Below are 22,822 nucleotides of genomic sequence, written 5' to 3'. Positions count from 1 at the left end.
AAAAATACATCTTGTATTTTTTCCTGCATTGTCTTTTTAATTAAAAAAAACAAAAAAAAACCCCAAAAAACAAACAGTGATGTAACAGTGGAACTTGTAATTATATGTTCTAGAATGTGAAAGCCTCAACCCAGTCAGCCAACGCTAGGAATTCATGCAATGCTAATAAGTAAGTTAAAATGTAATTGAACTCTAGGCTTGATAGGCCTCACAACGCCTTGCCTAGGTTCAGTGGAATTGTTCTCTAACTTGTAAATTAAGCTCTACTCGTAGGGTATCCAAGTGTACATTAAATCTATTATGGTTATGCGGAATGATGACATGCTGTTTTTGTGTAACATTTTTCTGTCTGCTCATGAGCAAGGTTTTATAAGCAATCATCTGCAAGTTATGACAGTTACTAGTTTACCTAGATAATCCAGTCAGTGCTTTTGCAGCTAGATATGACAGGAGGTAACACATAGGGGAGCTTTCTTGACACACATAACTGTCTTCTGTTCCTTCAATTTAAGTTGTGTAATTCCTGCCAAGACCACCTATTTCTGTGGATATTCCTATTTGAGGGAAGGTAGTTGGGAGCTGAACTTGTTTTGGAGCTTTGAGAAGGCTTTTTGCATGGTCAGTGGGATAGTTGCTGTTGTTGAAAATGATGCCTTTGTTACAACTGTAGAGTGGCCCATCTGTGCTTATTTTTGTTGTCTTCTGACTACAAGATTTAACAGTGAGATGATACTGGAGAAATGATAGAAAAAGCTGTTAGCAGAAGTTTTGAAGAAAATCTGACCAGTTGTGCCCCAAATCATCTTTCCCTGTTGCATATAATCGGGAAAAACGTCCTTTCTTGCACCTGCAACTTAATGTCAGTTAACGGTTTTGTTGTGGCAGAATGGCTAACCCAAGGGTCTATTCTTACTCATCTGACAAGTCCAGTTATGATTAAATTACTCATATTACTTTAGGTTACAGGGAGAGAAGTTTTACTCTACACTTAGTTGTAGAGTATTTGAGGAGGCAACTTCAAAGCTGTCTTTTCATCAGTCAGTCATGCTTTAACTTTTTCTGTAGGTTGCCAGAAAAATCGGTAGTCTGACAACCTCTGAGGAGGTGGTTGCAACAAGGAACAGAATTATACCTTGATTGTGAAAGTTGCATCACAGTTCCTGTACAACGGGTATAAAGCTTCCCCAGGGAGTAGCTGTCAGTCTGGCTGTATTACTTTAACTTTACTTCGGCTAAATTGGAGGGATTTTTTTATAAAAAAAATAGTCAGGAAAGTTAGGTTATTCTTCTGGTTATTTTAAACCAATTTAATTGTGACTTGGGTGATATTGTTAGTACATAATCTTATAATGCAACAAGACATGCCTGCATTCTAAATGTCAACTGTTTTGGCAAGTAGTGTTGATGAAGGAAGGCAAAGTAATGCTCATAGAGCAGGTGGGGAAAACTAAATATGGAGCCCATTAGTCAGACTAGGTATGAACCCTCCGGAAGGATCTTGGAACTACACCAGATGTATGAAAACATCTGTTTAATGTTCCATAGTGAAAAAATAAATAAAACTCTTTGATTTACAGGGAAAGAAACAGAGAATGAAACAGAAAACAGTATTATTGTGACCCAGTGTTCAACAGGCTAATAAATCGGATTAATACAACTTAAGTCCTATCCCCAATCAGAGGAGCCTGAAGTAAGACTAGGCAAGATCCATGTGAGAGTAGCAAGGCTAATAAATAAAGCATAGAATGATTTATTTATTTTCCTGGTATGGGAATGACTTAATGTTGATATTGCTTCTTAAAAGGTAGAGAAATTACAGGGTAAAGAAGTGTGACAGATACCTGTCAAATGCATGTACAGCATGGAGGGGCAGCTGTGAAACCATTAACACCATCTCCTAGTGTAAGAACAAGGAGGGACAGTCAGCTGAAACTAGCAGGTGGCAAACTTTTATCTAAAAGTAGGTAACTATTTGTGTAGTGCATTAGTGAGCATTTATTAGTGCTGTCCAGGGTTGTGATGCCCAGAAGTTCACATGGGTTTCAACAGTAATTAGATAAATTTATAAAGGAAAAATCCATCAAGTGCTGTCAGACGCATATGCTGGCTCACTGGAGCTTTGAACTCCAACCAGCCAGTTGCTGGGGGTATATTCCCATAGTGCAATGGTGTACTCCTCTGTTCTCACCTAAGCATATGGTGCTGCTGGAAAGTAGATCCTGGGCTAGGTAACCTCTCATCTGTCCCATTACAGAGCCTTTAGGTTTTATGTCTTTTAAGACCTTATGACCTTATTCGCTGAAGGAAAATCATGCTTAACCAACCTGATTGCCTTCTACAATTGGATGATTAGCTATATGAATGAGGGGACAGCAGAGAATTTTGTCTATCTGGACTTCAGCAAGGCTTTTGATGCTGTCTCCCATGACATCCTCATAGGCAAGCTCAGGAAATGGGGGCTGCATGAGTGAATGGTGAGGTGGATTGAGAACTGGCTGAAAGGCAGGTTTCAGGGTGCTGTGATCAGTGGCACAGAGTCTAGCTGGAGACCTCTAGTGGTGTCCCCCAGGGATCAGTACTGGGTCCAGTATTGTTCATCTTACTCATCAATTACTTGAGTTGTAGAATCATAGAATACTTAGGGTTGGAAAGGACCTTAAGATCATCTACTTCCAACCCCCCTGCCATGGGCAGAGACACCTCATGCTAAACCATATCACCCAAGGCTTCATCTAACCTGGCCTTGAACACTGCCAGGGATGGAGCATTCACAGCCTCCCTGGGCAACCCATTCCAGCACCTCACCACCCTCACAGTAAAGAATTTCTTCCTTATATCCAATCTAAACCTCTGCTGTTTTAAGTTTCAACCCGTTACCCCTTGTCCTATCACTACAGTCCCTAATGAATAGTCCCTCAAAAGGATGAAGGGATAGAGTGGTTGTTCAGCAAGTTTGCTGATTATATGAAACTGAGAGGAGTGGCTTATACCCCCAGGTGCTGTGCTGTCATTCAGAAGGCTCTAGATAGGCTGAGGAATCTGCTCTAGGTGATGCAGCTTGGGGAGGGAGGTTAAACTAGATGACCTCCAGTGGTCCCTTCCAGTGTCAACCATTCTGTGATGCTGTGTGACTTGACTCCTAAATAACTACTCTTCAGACGTTCCAGTTTTTTTTCCCTCATGGGACTTCTAAGGTAGAATGGATATATACTGCAAAATATACTGAGAAACATTCCCAGTGCCCTATTGAAGCAGTCTAGTGTGGAATAATCTTCATCTCTTACTAAAATATCTCAATTTGAAAACAGGACGATTTCAAGTTGCCAGCTGGGAATGAGCCTAGCTCATGTGAATTCTTAAACCATGCCCAAGAATTTTAGGAGTTTGCTGGTTGGCATAAGCTAAAATTATGCCAGAGACCATTTGAACAATTAAGCAACGTAGACAGTTGCATTCCAGTACAGTGTTTCCAGGCACTGTGTAATTTACAGTTCCAGCCTGAGTATTGTATTTCTATCCAGTTTGAAGTACTGAACAGAAAGAAATGTAATTGCACTGTAGGACTTCTCTGTGTGACCACCATAGTTACCAGTCTGCCCTTTACAGGCCAAGTCTTTTTGCAGATTTTTGCAAGCAAGAAAAAAAAGTTAATTTGAGTTCTTAAGCTGCCTAAATCTTGTAGTGAAGTGAAAATGTGAAGTATAGAAATGATTTGGGGTCATTTGAACTTTATTGCATTACCACCTGGGAAATCATCAAAGTCATTGCCTAGAACAAATAATAAGAGAAACTTTGATAAAAAAGGTGGAATTTGTGATTTTTTTTGTTTTGTTTTTTTTTTACCTTAATAGCTACCTTTTCTTTTTAGACGATGTCCTCAGCAGTTGTTCAGATATACGCAGCAGATCGCAATGCCGTGTGGTCGAAGAAATGCTGTGGTGTAGCTTGCCTTGTAAAGGACAATCCGCAGAGGTCATATTTTATCAGAATATTTGACATTAAGGTAAGCAAGCATCCTTTTTTTTCTCTATCAGATAATTTAAGCTTGGTTGTATTCATTCTCCATTTTGAACTGAATGTGCGTAGGTTGTAGCTATAAACTCAAAAACATTCTCAAGTAGATGATTGTGCTTTAAGCGATGCAATTACAGTGCTTATTAATAGACAAGTGCAACTTTCTCAAGTATTCTAAATTTAAAGTATCTCATAGATGTCAGCTTTTATGGATGAAATAAATATCAGATATAATTTTCTTGCAGTTCACAGGAGCTGTCCTCTGTAGATCTGATTAGTCACAGTAGTGAAAGTTAGCATAGTGTCAACTGCTGCACATAGCTGTCAGAATTTTAGCAGGTCTCTCTACTTTAATATTAACAAAATAGATTCTGTCTTCTGTATGGGTGGAAATAATGGGTTTGAGTAGTGTGTTGGTGCATGTGAGAAATGTAGGACAAACAGGTTTGTTGGGGATTTTTCCCTCCACAACACATATGTAATTCATACTGTAGTTCTTTGTCCTATTACAGTATTTCACTTCATATAGTAGGAGCTAAGAGATGAAGTGTCCAAGAGAATTTTTTTGTAACAAAAATGATACTGAGAAGCATAAGTCTTACTGATTTGCTGAGACTTGGGAAAGCTTCCTGTTATCTCTACAGCCAGGAACAGCAGCTCATTGTCTGTCAGCATTCAGTGCTTGAAGTCTCTCAGATTTATCAGGGATTGCCAATTGGCGTTTACATTTGACTTTGTGATTTGGTCACTTGATTACTAGACCTTGAGAGAAACCTGTTCTTGGATTCTGAACTATTTCAGTTAAATATATAAAACTTCTTAAAAAGGTGAGATTTTTGTTCCCCTTAACTGTTTCAAGACAAGCCTGAGAAAATAACGAGACTGAAAGTCTCCTTTAATACTATTGCTGTTATCACTGTGTTCCTATCAATGATCACTTTTACTGCTCCCAGTAGAACTTGAAGAATGGTGCTTTTTGAAAACACCCAGGTATCTGAACAGAACACAGTGACCTGATGGCATAGCCTTCCACAGCTCTTCTGCAAGTTCCAATATATTTTGATTTTGATTGAGCTCATTTATTGGGCTAATAGCAAGGCAGATGCTTAATACCATGCAGCTTGCAACTCTTAATAGGTTCTGTTGTGAAAGAAGTTGAACTCTGCAATTCATCTAAGTTTTTAAAATTATTTTTTTCTTCTTTTCAGGATGGGAAATTATTGTGGGAGCAGGAGCTGTACAATAACTTTGTATATAATAGTCCTAGAGGATATTTTCATACCTTTGCTGGAGATGTGAGTCTCAACATCTTTGAATATCTGCTTTAAAATGTGTTTTATTTGAACAGTAGATTCTTTTTAATGTACGAGAGATTTTAATTTAATTCTGTAAATTATTTATGAAAGTACAATATTACCTGTGTTCTTGAAGCTTTTTAAGCTTATTTATAAAAGCATTTTCTAATCTCATCCAGAAAACTTAATCCATAGAATGGAAGCATAAAATGAAGTTCTGTTTTCAACTCCCTTTACATTTGGATTTGCAGATGGTGTTTGTGAAACATCCTATATTCTTAAAGAACAAATCTTCCTCTCCCCCTTTTGATTTCAAGCCACAAGATTTTGCTTAAATTTGTTAGCCATGATCTCTAGAAACTTGATTAGTAGACAAACATTCCTAAGATGGAATGAATCGCTAAGACTTGGTTCCAAATTAGTGGTGGTGATTTTTTCTGATCATACCTTCAGAATGTGTGAGAAGACATTTAAGAAAGCCTTTGAAACATTTTCTGAGTCATGGGTTGGGGAAATACTAATGTTTTTCAGACATGTCAAGTTGGTCTTAATTTTGCTAATGAAGAAGAAGCTAAACTATTCCGCAAAACAGTAACAGATCTGCTTGGACGACGGCAGAGGAAATCTGGTAAATATTCAAATTAATCTTAAATTGAGGCTTGTTTATGTTATTTTGGGCGGGGGAGGCAGGAAGCTACTTCAGTATCTGAACGCTGCTGGAGGCACTACTGCCATACTTAGATTTAGAAGTAATTGTGTTATTAAAGCAGGATTCTTTTCTGCATTGTGCAAAAGCAGTATTTTTCTGAAATAACTTTAGTGCTCTTTAAGTTTCCTTGTAAACTGAGACTCCAAGGTTGTGGTGTTTGAAAATAGGTATCAGGAGGAAGCAAAAATGGTAAGCTGTCAGTGGGAAAAGTACAAATCTTTCTGTAAGCAGTTTCCACATTTGAATAAGCCCTCTTTTAGCATCTCTTTTAGGGATGTTTATAACTGATTTGTTTAAATTCAGCCCAAGTGGGTTGTAACAAAGATTTTGCCATCTGGTATGTTCAGTAGTTCATGTGAATGAATTTTTGGCATTGGTCCAGCATTCAGTAGAGAAATATGTTTTATTCAAAAGTAGCGATCTTGGAGGAGGCCAAGAGCAGAAGACATACTGTGCCTATACTGTCCTTACCAGCACAGGAGCTTTTTTGCCAGCTGCAAGATGCCTCAGGAAATGTGGTCAGTGTTCTAAAGGGAGTTCAGCCTTCTTACAAGGTCTTATCTCGGTCCTTTTTCAGGGAGTCCATAAACAACTTGCCTGTCTGACAGCCATATGTCCATGAAGGATAAGGTGATACAAAACATAGATTGGGAACACATGGACTTGTGTTCAAGCTACAGGATGTGTTTTTGTAATCTATTCTGGAATTGAATTGCACTAGCAATGCTGTAGACTACTGTAGAGGGAAGAAGCCCTCATCTTGGTGGGCCATCCTTGCAAGTATTCTTGGGAACCTACATGATCTATATATATCATTTGGATTTCATTCAGATATGGTGACTCAGGTGCAGAGCAGTTGTCCCAGAAGCTTAAATAGCTTCTGTAAGATTCCTTCTGCTCAGAATTAGTATAAGCTGACAGGGTTCCATGAGAAGAAGTGAGTCATTAAGAAGTGGCATTAATGTTTACTCATACTTGTTGTGTAAAAGTTACCTTCCATCTCCTGTTCCTGAAGTTCCACTATACTATGGATCTAAACCACAGTGGTACAGTGGATAGACTTGAGTTGGGAAAAAATATGTTTGTATTATTTGCCATAGCAAACTTTGTTGGAAAAGAGTGGTTCAGTCAAACCTCCTGTTCACAAGACAGAGGGTCACCTCTGTCCTTCCACATAGAGTTGTGGTTTGGGGTTTTGGGATTTGTTTCTGGTTTTGGGGGTTTTTTGTTGTTTTTTTTTTCCAGTTTTGGGTTTGTTTGTTGTTTTTTTTTATTATTTTTACACAGGCTACATAAGTTGCTCTTGTTTACTCTTTGAGCCATTACCTTTTTTTGTGTGATTGAACTTATGTTGTAGGGTGAGCTTACTCCATACACTGTATTTTAACAAACAAACTACTCTCCCTCCCCAAACACATACAACTTGAAGACAACTTGAATTAAGAAAACACACCCAGAAAACTGAGGGTTTGTTTTGATGGTTTTCTTTATCTTTTTGAGAGCTGCAAAACAAGAATGTTAAATGATTATGAGATTTCTTAATCAAGCCACCAGATGAAGTTCTGTATTTCTCATTGGTTCAACTGTATCTAATTGTGCCGCTAAAATAACAGGCTTGTCACTTGTCCAAGTCAAAGCTGATTTGCTTTTGGTGTTAATATATTTATTTATTTATAATGGCTTATCTAGAACATACTAATTTGTAATAGATTTATATATAATATAAATTACATATAGAAGTTGTATATTATTTATTTAGAATGTGTATGTATAAATTGTGTGCATTCTAAAGCATCTTAAATTCTCAAACAGAGATTATAGTCTGGTAGTTTTGATGGTTTTCTGTTTTAATGGGATTTTACTCCCATGGCTTCTAAAATACACTGATTTTCATAGCAATGCCATCTGACAGGCTTTTCACTGAAATGAATGCTCCATTTGATCACTTAACAGCCTGTTGCACCATTCAGGTCTTGCTACAAGACTTTTCCTGGAGTCTTATGGAAGGCTTATGTTGTTGGAAAGTAGCAAGAAGGGCAGGTCTGCCTCACAAATCTATGTCTTGGTGCCGAGACTAGTACACAAAATATTGTCTAACAGCTGCAAGAAGAAGCAACAGCATTCTGCTTTTCCTCACTTGGAATGAAATGCACTCTAGTATACAGGCAACTCCTTAGTAAGTGCATCTGGAATTCAGAGAGGTGAAAGTTTGGCTCCAGACAGAGAATATACAAGACCTTGCAAATGAATAGAATGAGGAATCACAGAAAGAATTAGTGATGTGTTGTCTTAACCTTTTTAAAATATCAGGCTGGTTTTCATCTAGCTATTAAGGTAAATTAAATTCTCAACCTTAGTTCAGGAAGAAATCACTGTAATTGGTTAATGTCTCTGGTAGGCCTCTCCATTAGCTTCTTAAGCTGATCCCAAATAGTTCCGCCAGTAAGCAAGGTGAATACAGTATTTCTCTTCTCTGTGCTTTTCAGTGTAGTGCATTCTCACTTTGTGTAGTCTTGCACATGCATACTATTAGTTTTTACTTTTATTATTTTGCTTCAGAAATATGCACACAAGTGTCCTCTCCACACGCTGGGCGCTTAGCCATAAAAGAACAGTAGGGACTGTAGAACAGAGCCTTGTTCTAAATGTCTTTCTGAAGTAGCAGGCTTCTTGGCTTAATTTGTATGGACTGCTTGTAGCTCATGGGTGGGAGCTCTGTTAGCCCTCTCTGAAGCTGCCTTTTTCCTCCACAAGCTTTTAGGTCCTGCTGCCCTTCTTAATGCAATTTATAAGCTTCAAGCTGGGTATTAACATCTCTTAATATGGAGAGCATTATTATGGGGTTTTTAATGTCTTCCGTCACAGCTTTTGTTATTACTGCCTGGGAGACAAGGGCATCTGTGAAGTGCTCAGCTTGTTCATCACGAGTCTTAGCAGATACCGTTCTTTTTTCCAGGAATACTTATTAAAGGGAAGTGTATTTTTTGGACATAGGCAGCTGCTGAAGTTGATCTGTTTTAGGTCAGTAGGCATTTCCATGTTCAGAAAAGGAGAAATCCTCCACTCTCCAGTCAGGTCATCTGCACTTCAGGAGTTTGTATTTTCTAATCAGCAGTCAGAACCACAGAAAACCAGATCTAATATATTTGGGACACAAATTCATCTCTTACAGGCCCAGCAAAAATTAAAGGAAGTGTTTAAATGTCTTGCTTTGTTTTCCACTATCTTTTCTCATGAACTCTTTCTTCTAATAAAAATGGTAATGGATTCCCATGATTCAGCACAAGGCCACTTAACACTTCCTATGAATAACTCCTTCTTCTGCCAGCTTCCTATCCTGTGCCAAGTGACTTGCAGTCAGTCCTGTGTCTGAATTGTTAAATAAAACTCTTACTTATCTTCCAAAAGTTGAGTTTACATTTGGTTGTTTTTTGGTTTGTTTATTTTTTTTTTTTTTACTTTATTTTTGGCAGCACAGCATCAGTGGTTTCTTCTGCTGAATATTCGAGGAAAGGAAAGCACAGGATTTGGCCAAAAGCCTTTTTTCCTTCCCTCTCCCTCAGAGCTGATACCTTTTGCTGAGGCACCCTGGCAGAGGCTCTGCACCTCTGTACATAAAACCAAGCGACCGTGAGCTAAGAGGAAACTGCCTGTCTTTAGGAGGCTTGCTCATTAAAAGTTGATTCTCAAGAGGTTCTACTCATCTTCCTCTGAAGGTTTGATGACCTTGACAGGTTCTTTATTCCTCTCTGAAGATCAGCTGACTGATACAAGGCTGACTTGCCTCACATGCTTAGAATTGTAGATTATTTTTTTTAGTATTGTTAGGACAAGGTCAGCACCATCTGTGGAGGCACCTTCTCCCTTCCCTGTGTGGTTTTGTGTCTTGAAAAATACAGTATGTTAGCTTTTCTGGGACCTGCTGTAAAGTGAAACGTATGTTACAAATTCCTGTTACAAAACTCTTGGGAGTCTCTGTTAGATTTCAGATAATCCAGTTCTGAGAGGAAATTCCTTAGAGAGCCATGGTTTTTGGTGTAGTGAGATGACAAGCTGCTTGCCCATATGTGTACTGCTAAATCCAAAATTCTTAAGTGTGTGTGTAGGTACATGAAGAGTGTAACTGTGTACTGGGGTTTTGAAGGATGGCTGCAGGGTAGGTAGATGCTGTTTGTAGTGGATAGAAATTAATAGTAAGCGAGGGGAATCTCGTTTAAAGGATTTATTATTATAGGCTGAGAACACTGAAATGTGAAATGTTTACAACTCCATTTTAAATCATCAAGCCAAATTCTTCATGATCTGTGAAACAGTATGGCATTGTAAATGGTATATCAGATTAGTACCAAGGAGATTCTGGTTCTGTTCCATATTGATTAGGTACCTATTGGATAACAGATGAAGTGTCTTATTTTCTTTGCATAAATCAAAAATAATTATAATATTTTTAGGTTCTGTGGGAGAACAATACTGTGTAAAAGTGCCAATTATATTTCACATAAAAATGACGGAACAGTCTCATTTAGTGGAAATCGTAAAGCATAATGTTTCAGAAATTTTGCTTTGATAGATTATACCATAACACCTGCTTTTCTTAATATCGCACCTTACTTTGGAGTCAAGATGTCTGAAACCAGCTCATTAGTTATTACCTTATGCTCTTACTCTATTTGAGCCTTCAAAATCAGTGCTTATTATCTAAAATTGGGGGGTTATTTTGCTGTAATACTTTTTTAGGGTTTTTTTGTTTGGGTTTTTTTTTTCTTAAACTGTACAAGTAGGCTTTAAGGATATAAATAGATTCTTAAGTTTGACTTCAACATCATTGAAAGCTTCACCTGAAATGAAAATACAGAATGAATTCTTCCTGTGATACCTATGAATAAACAGCTCTTTTTCTTTTTCAACAGAAAAAAGACGAGACCCACCAAATGGTAAGCTTTTTGCATGAGTCACTGCATTTTATTTTTTCTTATTCCTGTCATTTAGTGTTTATGTATAGCTTTGGTTTGGATTTGTTCAGGATAGTCGTCTGGTGGCAAAAGCAGTAACCTCTTATTCTGGAGGTTAGTATTTTTGTTCTGTTGCTGTTCTTTGGTATTTGTTTAGTTGTTGCTTGAAAGCTCTGTGGCTTAGCTGGCTTTGTAAAGAATGTTTCTGGAGGAACATGTTTTGTTGCAAATAGGACAGAGGCCTTTCAGCTTGAACTGAGAGGAAAACTTTGTACCTTGCATTTGCTGCTTGTTCTTCAGAGTATGCCCATATAGGATCAGTAGACAGAACCTTGATGATATTTAAAGTTGGCCTGTTTGTCTAAAGACAGGCATAATGATGACAGATTTCATAAAACATCCATAAAATTTCAATTTCAGTGTATCTAACTAACTGTAAGATAGCCCTTTGGTCACATGTCATGCTTGTCAAGATTAAATTTTCTTTTTTTTACATGAAGGATTATTTCAGTCTGTCTATATATCAGGAATATATGTCTATATATGTCTCACTGGCATGAAGATCAGGTTCCTCAGACAATCATCTTATGAAATTGATGTAAGGAGTCCAAATTATATATCAATTTCATCCTGTCTTTTTTAGTCTTCTATTCTAGATTCATCTGAAAAAAGCTCATCAAAGAGTATTAAGTTTGAAGGCTTTGTAGTACTGAACTCACACTGAAATTAAAAAGTGATTTCTCCTGTGATATTTCTGTTGGTGATCCAGGTCATAGGTCATATCCCTGCATCTGTTAGTTTGCTGCTTGAGCAACAGTATAGTCACCTGAGCATCTGAGGTCCCCTTATGGCTCGAAGTGGTAGTCTTAAATTTGTACTAACCAAGCACCCAGGCATCTTGGTGTACGTCACCAAACAGATAATCCTTAATGAATCCTGAATTATGGGAACTATTTATATCTTCTTTTTATCTAAACAAAACCTCCCTCATGTGGAATGCTTCTAAAAATATTACTCTTTCATAGACATTAAGTTTTGAGGGCATTCAGGCAAGCATCAGTTTATGCCAGGCATTTTTTTAATATTGATTCCTTCAACTGGGACTGGGTTGTTTAGTTTAGAAACAATCATAGTAATACCATCCATGATCATCTTAGCAGCTTTTCTGAGCTTTCAGCAGGTTTTAACTGCTCTGCCTCTTGAGTGACATTTGCTTCTGCTCATCTGAACACAACCCTGATACCAGTGTCCACAGAGCAGATGGGAATTGAAACAGCAGTGGTGACTGTGTAGTGCCACCTCCCACAAAACATTTAGCCTTTGTCTCTACTGTAAATATTACCAACTGTAACACAAGCATTTTTTTCATCTAGTTTGTCAGTGATTGAAATAAGATTTAAAAAAACTACACCTGTAAAAACTAAGCCTGCAAAAACCTTTTGTCCATAAAATAGTCTCCATAATTTATGCTGTAAGACCTCAGGCAAAAACTTTGTGATTTGGGGGGGGGGTTTATCGATTTTTTGGTTGGGTTTTTTCGAGAAAAATACTCACATACTGAATTTGCAGTTTTTAGTCCTATGCTGTTAAGCTGAATATTGAAGACATAGATTTATCCCCGTAGCTTTTACTTTCCACATCTATAATCACTAGTCAGAGCTCTCAGCATCTCTGCTTTTTAGTACAGTCTTTCCCTGGAACATCCATGTACTCTTTCACAACCTGTCCAATTTTTCTTTTCTGATTCTGCCAAATTCTGTGATTCCTGACTTCTCTGCCGGCAAAAGGTTGTGTGGTCATGCTCTCTGTAGTCACAGGTGAGGCATGGTCAGGGTGTAGGTTTATAGCCTCAGGTAGTTGTATTCTACAGACTTTGCCTTTTAGTGTTTGAAATTCAGGCTACAGCAGATACATACAATCAGCATGTAACTGGGGGGAACCCACCAAAAAAGCAACTAAATTGTTGGAGGATCAGCTGTTTTTTTTTATTTACTCTCTGTATGCAGTGAAATTTTCTTTGGAAAACAACAACAAAAAATAAAGGAACACCTGCTTTTATGTCCTGGGTATCAATGCATAATTACTTTTAAAACTAAAAAACAAGAACAGTCACATTTCTGAGCTCACAGAATCCATGCTTGAAATACTGTGGGGAATTTTGGTTTAGTGGGGCTTGTTTGTCTGAATTTTCTGCATATGTTGAAGCTGCATGGAAAAAGCTCTCTCTTTTCAGATGACATTTTCAATGGTATGGATTTAAGATTTTTTTGTGGAATTGCAGGATTAAAATCAAATTGGCATTAACAGTTATGTAAAATGTTTTATTCTGTAATTTCCTGGGATTTATGTTCTACGCATTTGTAATAGCTAGGCCTCTTTATGCAAATAAAGAGGAGTTATTGCCATTGAATGGACCTCTTAGTGAAGTTCTAGATGAAGCAAGGATCAAGGATTTGTCAGAGAATTAGGTTTTGAGGGAATCTTTAAGAACCGTGTGGTAGCATTTTATTTCAACTATGAACTAGAACAGTTTGCATTTATAGTAGAGCTGTATGTAGTCTGGGACAGATGTCAGGAGAGGTCCTAAATAAAACAGAGAATTTCCTAGAACTAACATTTCAAAATGTTTTGTACTACGTTTTCTGGAGCTCCTTCTGAAGATGTCACAGATATTGGTAACAGTGGATGCTTAAGGCCACTGTACTTTCAGATACTTCCTAATGATGAGCTCTATATGCCTCTTTCGCCTTCATTTATTGAGCTCTCCACACCTGATGGGGAAGGTGCATGTCTTATGATGGGAAAAATTTTACTGGATATAAATATGGCAGTTCTAGAAGAGTACAAATGTTTTATCCCTCGTGGATATCTAAGATCTAAACCTGATGGTAAGAAAAACTTTTGTCTTTAAGAGTTTACTGTGATCTCGTGTATAAATATTATTATAATCCAAGGAATCAGACTGTCAATTCATAATTTGAACTCAGCTGAATAAGCACTGCAGAGGTGCATGTTTCTTTTTGAACGTCAATATAGCTGCTGAAACTACACATATCAAGATAATGGGTGAAAGTAGAGAGACTATAATAGAGAAAATTAATAGGTGATTAAAGTGAAAATGAACTCCTACAGTGGTTTTGTGACTAATGACATTAAGACAGTAATTTTCAGTTCATCCTGAAGATTTTTATGTAACTCCACTTGTTAAGTTTTGGGTTGATAATACTTCGTAATTAATTAATTTAATGCTAACTTGAAGTGAACTTAACAATGTAAATTGTTTTGCATAGTTTGTAGGTGGTCAGTTTGTGCTTGGTATTTTCAAAGGGTAGTTGTTTAGATCATAACATTTCTAGATCAAAGAATTTCTGCTTAGCAGAAAACACGAGAAATTCTTCTCCCCTGCGGTTTTAAGTCTTGTCCTTTAAGACTCTTGCAGGAATGTAGGCGTTGTCGTATGTTTTTAGATTAGTTTTGTCTAGCCTGGTGTTGCAGTTTGGTTCTTGTTTCTTGTTCCAGCTAGTACTTGGTGATTCCCACTAAGGTGTTAAACTACAAATGTCAGCTGTGTTATCCATTGTATTGTCTGCCTCTCTTTTCTGATTTGGAATTTGGACTGTGAAACTTAATGCTTGTTGGTCCCTTAGAATGCTTAGAGAACATTGAATTATCCATACAAAATGCAATTATGAAAAAATAGTGTCAGAATAAGGTTTGGATTTCCCAAAGTCTAATTAGGCTTTTTTATCATCTGCTCAGTAAAACTGGATGCATGGGTCTCACTTTGATTGATTTGCTAACCGTTGGGTTAGAACTCACAGATAAGTAGAGGATGTTCTCAAACTATATCTGGCCAAACCGACCAAAATGGCCTGCTTAATCTCATTTTTCCACACGTGAAATCACATATTCTTTTTGTAGGTTTCCTTAAAAATATGCATATGTATATATATGAAAAAGGCATAAATTGCCTCTTAGTATTATTTAAATACTACTATCGCTTAAGTCAGGAATTACCTTCTAAAACTGAGCTAAAAAACTGGGTGCAAAACATGTTAGTTATGTTTATTTGCTAGTATTGCACAAGTAGCATAATACTAAAATTGGCAGGAGTATAATTTGGATGTGTTTTAAATAACTAGAGTAATTCATTCAAAATTGTTTATAATGAAGAATGAGGTTTAAAATTATGAATTATGTTCTGAGTGGTTAATTTTTATTTCTGGTGCTGTTTTTATGTCACTGCTCTTCAAACTCTGTTTCTTATCTGGGGCTTCTGTTGTTTTTCAAACCTGTCAAAGAGTAAGGCATAAGAAACCCTGAGTAGTTTCATAGATACTCTCCTGTATTTGAAGAAAACAGTGTTTCCACTTCTCTGATCTTGTTTGGGATAGTAGCTGTGCTGTACCTTTAGTTTGTCTCATTCCAAGTGTTCTGTACATGACAGCTCTTTAGTTTAAAATTGCTTTCTTTGCCAGATTTGGGGGGGGGGGGGGGATCACCAGCCCCAAACTAAATTCTAGTTTAGCAGCACTAGTTGCAGCACTTTTTTTTTCTTCAGCAAATAACAGCCTGTGTGTCTGACATCCAGAACCCAGCTGGATGCACTTGGCCTGTAGAGCTGTGGTTACAGAACAGGTATTTTACACTCCAAAAAACCAAAAGGTTTGTAGGTTAAATATGGACTTGTTGAAACACAGCAGTAAAACTCCTGTACTTTACGTTCACAGGCCCAAATCTACCAATGGCAACTGTTGATATCAAAAACCCGGAAATTACAACTAACAGATTTTATACTCCACAAGTCAACAATATTTCATATACCAAAGAAAAGAAGAAAGGAAAAACTAAAAAGAGAAGATTGACAAAAGCAGATATTGGAACACCATCAAATTTCCAGTAAGGACTTTTTTGAGTTTGGGTTTGCTTTTTGTTGGTTGGGGTTTTGTTGGATTTTGTTGGATTTTGTGTGTGTGTGTGTGTGGCAGATGCTCAAGACTTGAATGTGTGACTGTTGTGTGTACCATGAACTACAATGAGTGCTGGCTGGAGTGTTGTGGGGTGTAAAAGCAAGTTAGCTTATACACAGATGAGGAGTTTACCACAGCTGTAAACAAAAAGTAACTTGCTATCCTAAAAAAAGTGAGAAAAAAATTAGCAGTAAAGAGGTATGCCTATTGAAGTAGTCAGCTCAGTGCAGACTCCCATTCAGCCTCAATGGTCAGTGCCTTGACACTGTTATTCTTATAGTGGTGTCTGCATAGTCAACATATGCAGTCCTGACTTGTCATAACAGTGGAAATGAAATAGCCATATTTTTATCTCTGTCTTTCTGCTTACAAACTGACTCATTCTGGTACATGGCGTAGTACCCATATCTTGTAATGGAAGTACAGTGTGCTGGCATACACCTCTTGGGAGTGAGTTGCATTTTTCCGAATACCGCTTTTTATGTATCTTTAATCTTTTTGAGTAGTTGCGATGTTTCATTTTAAGGTTCACTTTCATGAAACTTGGGTTTGGACACTTTACTGAATTAATTGTTGTTTCCCTGAACTACAATTTGGTATTTTAATCTGTTGCCCTCATTTGCTAAAGCAATAAGGAGCTTTAGTTACAGAAAAGATCAGTTTCTGTGAATCACTAAAAAATCAGTGTGAGGTTTACATGCCAAAAGTGAATGTCTTGTTCTTTTGGATCATTATTTTGCATCACTTCCACTGACGTACTTTCCCAGAATAGAACCCCATAAAAGTAACTGGCATTACCAGTTACAGTAATGTTACTGCACAGTGTGTTGAGAGAGTGCTCTGCAGAATGGGATAGTGGACAGAAAGTAAAAGGAGAGATGGGCTAAAATGCTTCCCTAGCATCATTCATACGTTCTGTAACCAACAAGCAGTTGCATGAAGTAGCTTGGAGGGGCAGAAACACTTCTGCCTTTTTTAGCTGATCATAGCATCACATAAAAACAATAATTTAATAGACACATGAAATGGAAGATGGCAGCTGAAAACAGTTCTGACTTTGAAGGGTGTAAATGGGAGAAGAGTGATGAGAGAACAAACAACTCTGATGACAGAGGGAGGGGGAGGTTTTCCACCTGCATGACACTGAAGACCTTGGCAGTAGCTTGAGTCCAGTTACTATATAAAGACTAAACTCCTTCCTTGATCTCTGTGCAGTCCTTCCATCACCATCCATATGCACACCAGGGAGGGCATAGAACCTTCATGTTTTGCCACAGACTGTAACCTGAAGGGGAAGACTCCACTTGTTTTTTTTGACCTGATGGAAAGTGGGAGTAAAGGAAGTTCTACTATTCCATTCTCAAGTGGAGCATTGAGGGTTAAGAGTTGCTTAGTGTCTTAGTGAGCCTGGAGTTAGAAGCTGATAATACTCTCAACTTACCTTGGTGTCCTGTTTTGGTTAACAAGGTCCTTTTTATGCTGATTAAATGGGCTTTTCTGCTTTTTTAGACACATTGGACATGTTGGTTGGGATCCAAACACAGGTTTTGATGTAAGTAATTTAATAAGTTATTCAAGACACTGAATGATTAAAAGTTGTGGATGCTTTTTAATGTAAGGTTGTGAAGATTGCCTTTAAATAAACATAAATGGTGATTTTTATAGTATGATGCAGACATAGAGGGAAGCTGACATACAAGGGAATAGAAGGGATCTGGGACTGAGGGGAAAAGATGCAAATTTAAGTTTTTGTGCAAGGTACTTCTTTCTCCTAAAGCAGTCTTTCCTGACATATATTTGGCTTTGCTATTCTTTTAACTACATGGGTTGTTTCTTTTTCCAGTACCAATGATACTTTTAAAGAATCTTTTATTTCAAGCTACTTAAAACTGATGAATCTTACTTGCAGGTGAACAACTTAGACCCAGAATTGAAAAACCTGTTTGATCTGTGTGGAATTTCAGAGGCTCAACTAAAAGACAAAGAAACTTCAAAGGTCATCTATGATTTCATTGAGAAAACAGGAGGAGTGGAAGCTGTTAAAAATGAACTGCGCAGACAAGGTGGGATTCCTTTTATTTTACGTAAAAGCTAGCAGGGCATTTTTGCCTTAAGGATTAGAGTAGAAACCCTTAAAGATGAACAGTTTCTGATTATTCTCTGGACTTCATGTCGCTGCAGTTGCACTAGTTTTCAGAACGTTTCTGTGCACATTACAGTATGTAAAAACGTTCATGCATGACCCATGAGAGTACTTGCTCCCTAAAGAGTAAGGATCATACTTAAGTCAGTGAAGTAATTTCCAGTCGCATTTAGTCTGACTGCAAACTATGCAGTATGCTCAATCCAGATTTTTCAGAATGTGTATGTTGTATATTTATTTATAATCTCAATCTTTTATAATGTCAATCTTACAAATAAGTTAAAATTTTAGAAGCCATACTGCTGTTGTCAGTTACAGTAGTAGTACATAGCTGACTGGTGTATGCGTGGTGCCTGTTTACCTTGGCAGCACCGTGTGATGACCCTTGCAACAGCTAGAGACCTGCAAACTTTACATGAAAATTTTTAAGGCTTTTTTGCTATTTTAAAGTAAAAAGTGTGAGTTTTGAGCAGGCTTCTGCTGCAAAAGAACTCCCAAACAAGCTATTCCCTTCCTAGGCTTTGAATGTGATCTCAGCTGATGCATTATCTAGTGGAACATAGCAAGTCAGTCTGAAAATTACACTGCCTATGTGAAACTTCAGGAGGTTTGTCCAGAACACTTCTGAAGAGAAATAGGATATAAATGCCATTGAAATGATAGCAGTTTGAGACTAGTGAGTAAATTGTTCGAGTGACTGAAGTGATACAGATTCAGGGAACAGTGACTTGTGTACATTTATTTCTTAGGTCCCCCACGGTGGAGCGGTATGTATTTGAGCTGGCATCTAAGCAAATGCTTCAAAGTATTCATGCTGCTGTGTGATTTCTTTCCTAGATGAGAAACCTTAGTCCACACCTGTTTGACTGCAATGCTAAAAATTACAGTCAAACTTCTTTAAATTGCAAGCAAAATTTCAGTTATGTTTGGGTTTTTTCTCAGTAAGAAATCTGCAAGTTTCTTTATTTAATCTTAACTCTGTTTAAATGTTTACAGAGTTATTGATCCTAGACTGCTGACCATAAAATTGGATTGGGAAGACTTACCTTGGATTCTTATGATTAGTTTAAAATACTTTAAAAATGCTTATTTTTCTATTAAGTATGTGTTAATTTCACATTATGGCCACTTGCATGTATAAAATTGAAAAAGAAGCTTTTACATGCATGATGATACTTTGCCTCTGTGCTTTCTCATAGAGGCAGATAAAATATTCCAATATTTCTGTGGATTTATCCACAATTATGTTGTTTGATGTGTAGGATTGACTGCTGTTTGAAGTGTTCTTTCTTAGCTGAAACACATTTTTCTGTGTTTATTGCAAGAATTTCTGTGCTTACATATTGACTCTACCAGGATGCTGACTTGAGAATGCAGACACATTGTTCTGCTCAGATAGAAGTTACTTTCTTGGGTTTTCTGCCCTTTCCCTAGTTTTGGTACTGTTGATCGGGGGATTTTTAGTGACAATACCACCAATAGAAGATTTTTACAAACTTTTTTCTTAATGGCAATATTCAGGTTAGTGTGCATTTATAAAAAACTAAATTATTTTCTTGTTTTGCTTGTACCATCTGTCTGGAGGGGGGAGGGAGAGAGGGTGAGGTAATGGTGCTCTCTCCTTCCTCTTCCTCATTTCACTCAGTTGAAGGCAGACAAAAAACTCCTGAACTCTGTTTCCCCAGGTGGGATGGGGCAAATCTCTCTAGATACGATGCAGATAAACCCACAGGAAAACTTGAACCTTGTGTCTAGAATCTACAGACACTGCAGACTCTAGAGCATGACCATGCTGTATATCTTTTCAGTAATACAGAAAAACTGTCTGGAGTGCTTGCCGAGTAAGTTATGTTTTAAAATACTGGCCTCCAGTGGCCCAAAAGGAAACTGCAGTCATGTCAGCCGGAAAGTGGTAGGGTTTTTCAAAATCAGGAATGTTGGCAATATGTCTCTTGGAAAATCTGTGAAGTTTGAGAGGAGATTCTCCCAGTGTTGTTCTTTTGAAGGGATGGAAAAAACCCAGAGTGGTTTATGTGTTACGTTCTTAAGTTCCACAATTTTAGGAGGGGTGTGTTTCTCTAGATGAGCAGGGAAGGAGGTGCTGAAGCACTTCCCCAAAATCCCTTTTATAAGGATGTTCCCTCTCTACTCTGGTGCAGAAATCCTGATTTCTCAGCATGTAACATGAAAGACGTAATAGAAATAGTAAAGAAGTATCTTCTTAAGTGTAATACCCTTTTCATTATCAAAGCATGTGAAATTGTGAAGTTTTAGTTGTATGATGGCTTTAGTGGTATGATGGGTTATTAAGTAGTTCTGTGCAGCAATAACACAACCAAAAGTACCATAAACCATTAGATGGTTAATGGAAGACGAAATGGGGCCATTTAAAATGCCATTAGCAGAGCAAGTACCTTTCAAGGCCACTTCCTATAGAAGTGATCCTGTGCATCAGGGTTTCCTTTCTACAGTCCCTGCATAAGGATATTGTTGGGACTCATTTTCAGTAAAAGGAACTAAGAGCCAGTTTAGGCTGTATCATAATACATTAGTAGTTTTTCTTGTTACTGGAAGATGTTACTTCAAAAAAATACTTGCCTTTGTAATTCCCTAATAAAAGAATGCATAGATTATAAAGTGGAAATTCTGTATTTTATTTTAAGTGTATTTTCTAGAGCCACTTTCTCTTGTTTGCTGTCTTGGGTCAACAAAATTGCAGAGGATTCTTTTGATTTTTTTTTTCTGCATTTTGTCATGAGAATTTGAGACACTAACTAACAATCACTGCCATAGGACCAGACAGAAATTAATGACCAAGCTTGTTTTGTCTTTTTATGTGTTGCACCTGCTTCCTGCATGTTGATTCTTTTCCAAATACGCAACAGACATAGCAGCTATATTCAGGTTGGTTTGCATTGCTCTTAAGCATAGCTTATTCAGCTTAATCCAGAATCGGTAACATTTGCACAGGCACAGAGATCCTTGCAAAAGGCAAGGCAGAGCCTTTTCTCTTTTTTCTGCTAGTCTCTGAAAGACTTATGGGTATTGAGTAGCATGTAATTGCAAATTGTCTTGTTTCATTTCAGCTCCACCTCCACCACCACCATGTAGAGGAGGACCCCCTCCACCACCACCACCCCATAGCTCAGGCCCTCCTCCTCCCCCTGCTAGGGGCCGAGGGGCACCACCTCCACCTCCGTCAAGAGCTCCCACAGCAGCACCTCCACCCCCACCTCCATCTAGACCTGGTGCAGCAGTGCCCCCACCTCCTCCAAACAGGATGTATCCTCCACCACCACCTGTGCATTCATCATCAGCACCGTCCGGCCCGCCTCCACCACCACCACCGCCAGCAAGTGGGTCATCTGTTCCTCCACCACCTCCTCCTCCTCCACCCCCTCCTGGTCCTCCTCCACCACCAGGCCTTACTTCAGAGGTTGATCACCAGCTTCCAGTTCCTGTGGGAAACAAAGCAGCACTCTTGGATCAAATCAGAGAAGGAGCTCAGTTAAAGAAAGTAGAACAGAACAGTCGACCAGTGTCCTGCTCAGGAAGAGATGCACTGTTAGACCAGATACGGCAGGGTATACAGCTGAAATCTGTGAGTAAAAGCTGTTTCTCATCTAGGTCCTCCTGGGACTTGAAAATGGGTGCGCCATTACAATATCAACACTGAAGTGTGTCTCTGTTTTGGGCTGGATCATAACTTCAAGAGTTTTTGAAGTGATGTGTTAAAAGAGTAATGCTGAGAAAATGTTTAGAACACATATTTACTGTAGAGGAGTATCAGTGCATGAAATAATCCTTGTTTCAAACTCATTTTTAACGAAATCCTACAGTGATGATACCATGGTATCATAGCTATAAAGAGCTTTTGCAAGAACCATGGAAAGATTACTGGTCTTGTGAATGTTTCAATAAAATTGTCTATACAACTGCAGGGAACGAGTTGAGCAGTAATGGCAGTGGAAGGCAAACACTTTATCCCCCCATCTTAAAAGGCAGCTGTCACTGCAAACATTGAGGCTTGTCAGAAGGTGGCTGCTCATGTCTGGAAAAGTGCCTGTCATGAGGGATGCCTTTGCTGTTCCTCTGCAGCTCAGGCTGTTTCAGGCTCTTGCTGTTTCTTCTTCGTATCACTGAATAACTTCAAAATAATTTAACCTGTAGGGTTTTTTTTTGTTGTGGAGGGTTTTTTGTGCCATGCTGCTGCACCTGAGGCTTCTGGTATGACAATAGTGTGAGGGCATGTTCAAGGCCAGGTTGGACAGGGCTTTAAGCAACCTGGTCTAGTGGCAGGTGTCCCTGCCCATGGTGGGGGGGGTTGGAACTGGATGATCTGTAAGGTCCCTTCCAACCCAAACCATTCTGGGATACTGTGTTGATATTTATGTGCCATTACAGGTATGCAGTATCAAAGTCTTATTACTTTCAGAAGGAATTAACAACCCAAAGCAGACCTGGATAACGAACCCCAACAAGGAAGAATATTTTGTGGAATATACCAAGGATAAAATAAATAACGATTTTTCAGCCACAGGAGTCATGCCTGTACAGCTTTACTCTAGATGAGCCCTCACTTCATGAGAAGTCAGAGCTGAAATACGTAGTATTGAACGTGGACCGACTACAGTTGTGTTACATGATGAAAGAGAAAGCGTTGACCTTCTTATAAATAAAAACTTAGCTTGAGCTGAAGAAACAAAGTGCAGTTTCACTGTTTCTTCTGACTGAAGGAA

The 22,822-nt window shown here is 38.2% G+C and overlaps 1 protein-coding gene across 3 annotated transcripts in view; it reads left to right on the top strand.

The window, feature by feature from the left end:
• Positions 1 to 22,822, top strand: part of WASL (WASP like actin nucleation promoting factor) — a 49,050-nt gene that overhangs the window by 21,918 nt on the left and 4,310 nt on the right. For all 3 annotated transcript variants that reach the window (XM_005146093.3, XM_005146092.2, XM_031046325.2), the window contains exons 2-9: positions 3,869 to 4,003; positions 5,223 to 5,309; positions 5,841 to 5,937; positions 10,929 to 10,952; positions 15,701 to 15,869; positions 17,450 to 17,492; positions 17,850 to 18,003; positions 21,170 to 21,684. In XM_005146093.3, the coding sequence (XP_005146150.1) occupies positions 3,869 to 4,003; positions 5,223 to 5,309; positions 5,841 to 5,937; positions 10,929 to 10,952; positions 15,701 to 15,869; positions 17,450 to 17,492; positions 17,850 to 18,003; positions 21,170 to 21,684 (1,224 nt within the window). The remainder of the gene's footprint in view (positions 1 to 3,868; positions 4,004 to 5,222; positions 5,310 to 5,840; positions 5,938 to 10,928; positions 10,953 to 15,700; positions 15,870 to 17,449; positions 17,493 to 17,849; positions 18,004 to 21,169; positions 21,685 to 22,822) is intronic.

The sequence above is a fragment of the Melopsittacus undulatus genome, chromosome 5 (genome assembly GCF_012275295.1).
Source record: "Melopsittacus undulatus isolate bMelUnd1 chromosome 5, bMelUnd1.mat.Z, whole genome shotgun sequence".
NCBI lineage: Eukaryota > Metazoa > Chordata > Aves > Psittaciformes > Psittaculidae > Melopsittacus > Melopsittacus undulatus.
This window is presented reverse-complemented; position numbering and strand designations above follow the sequence as displayed.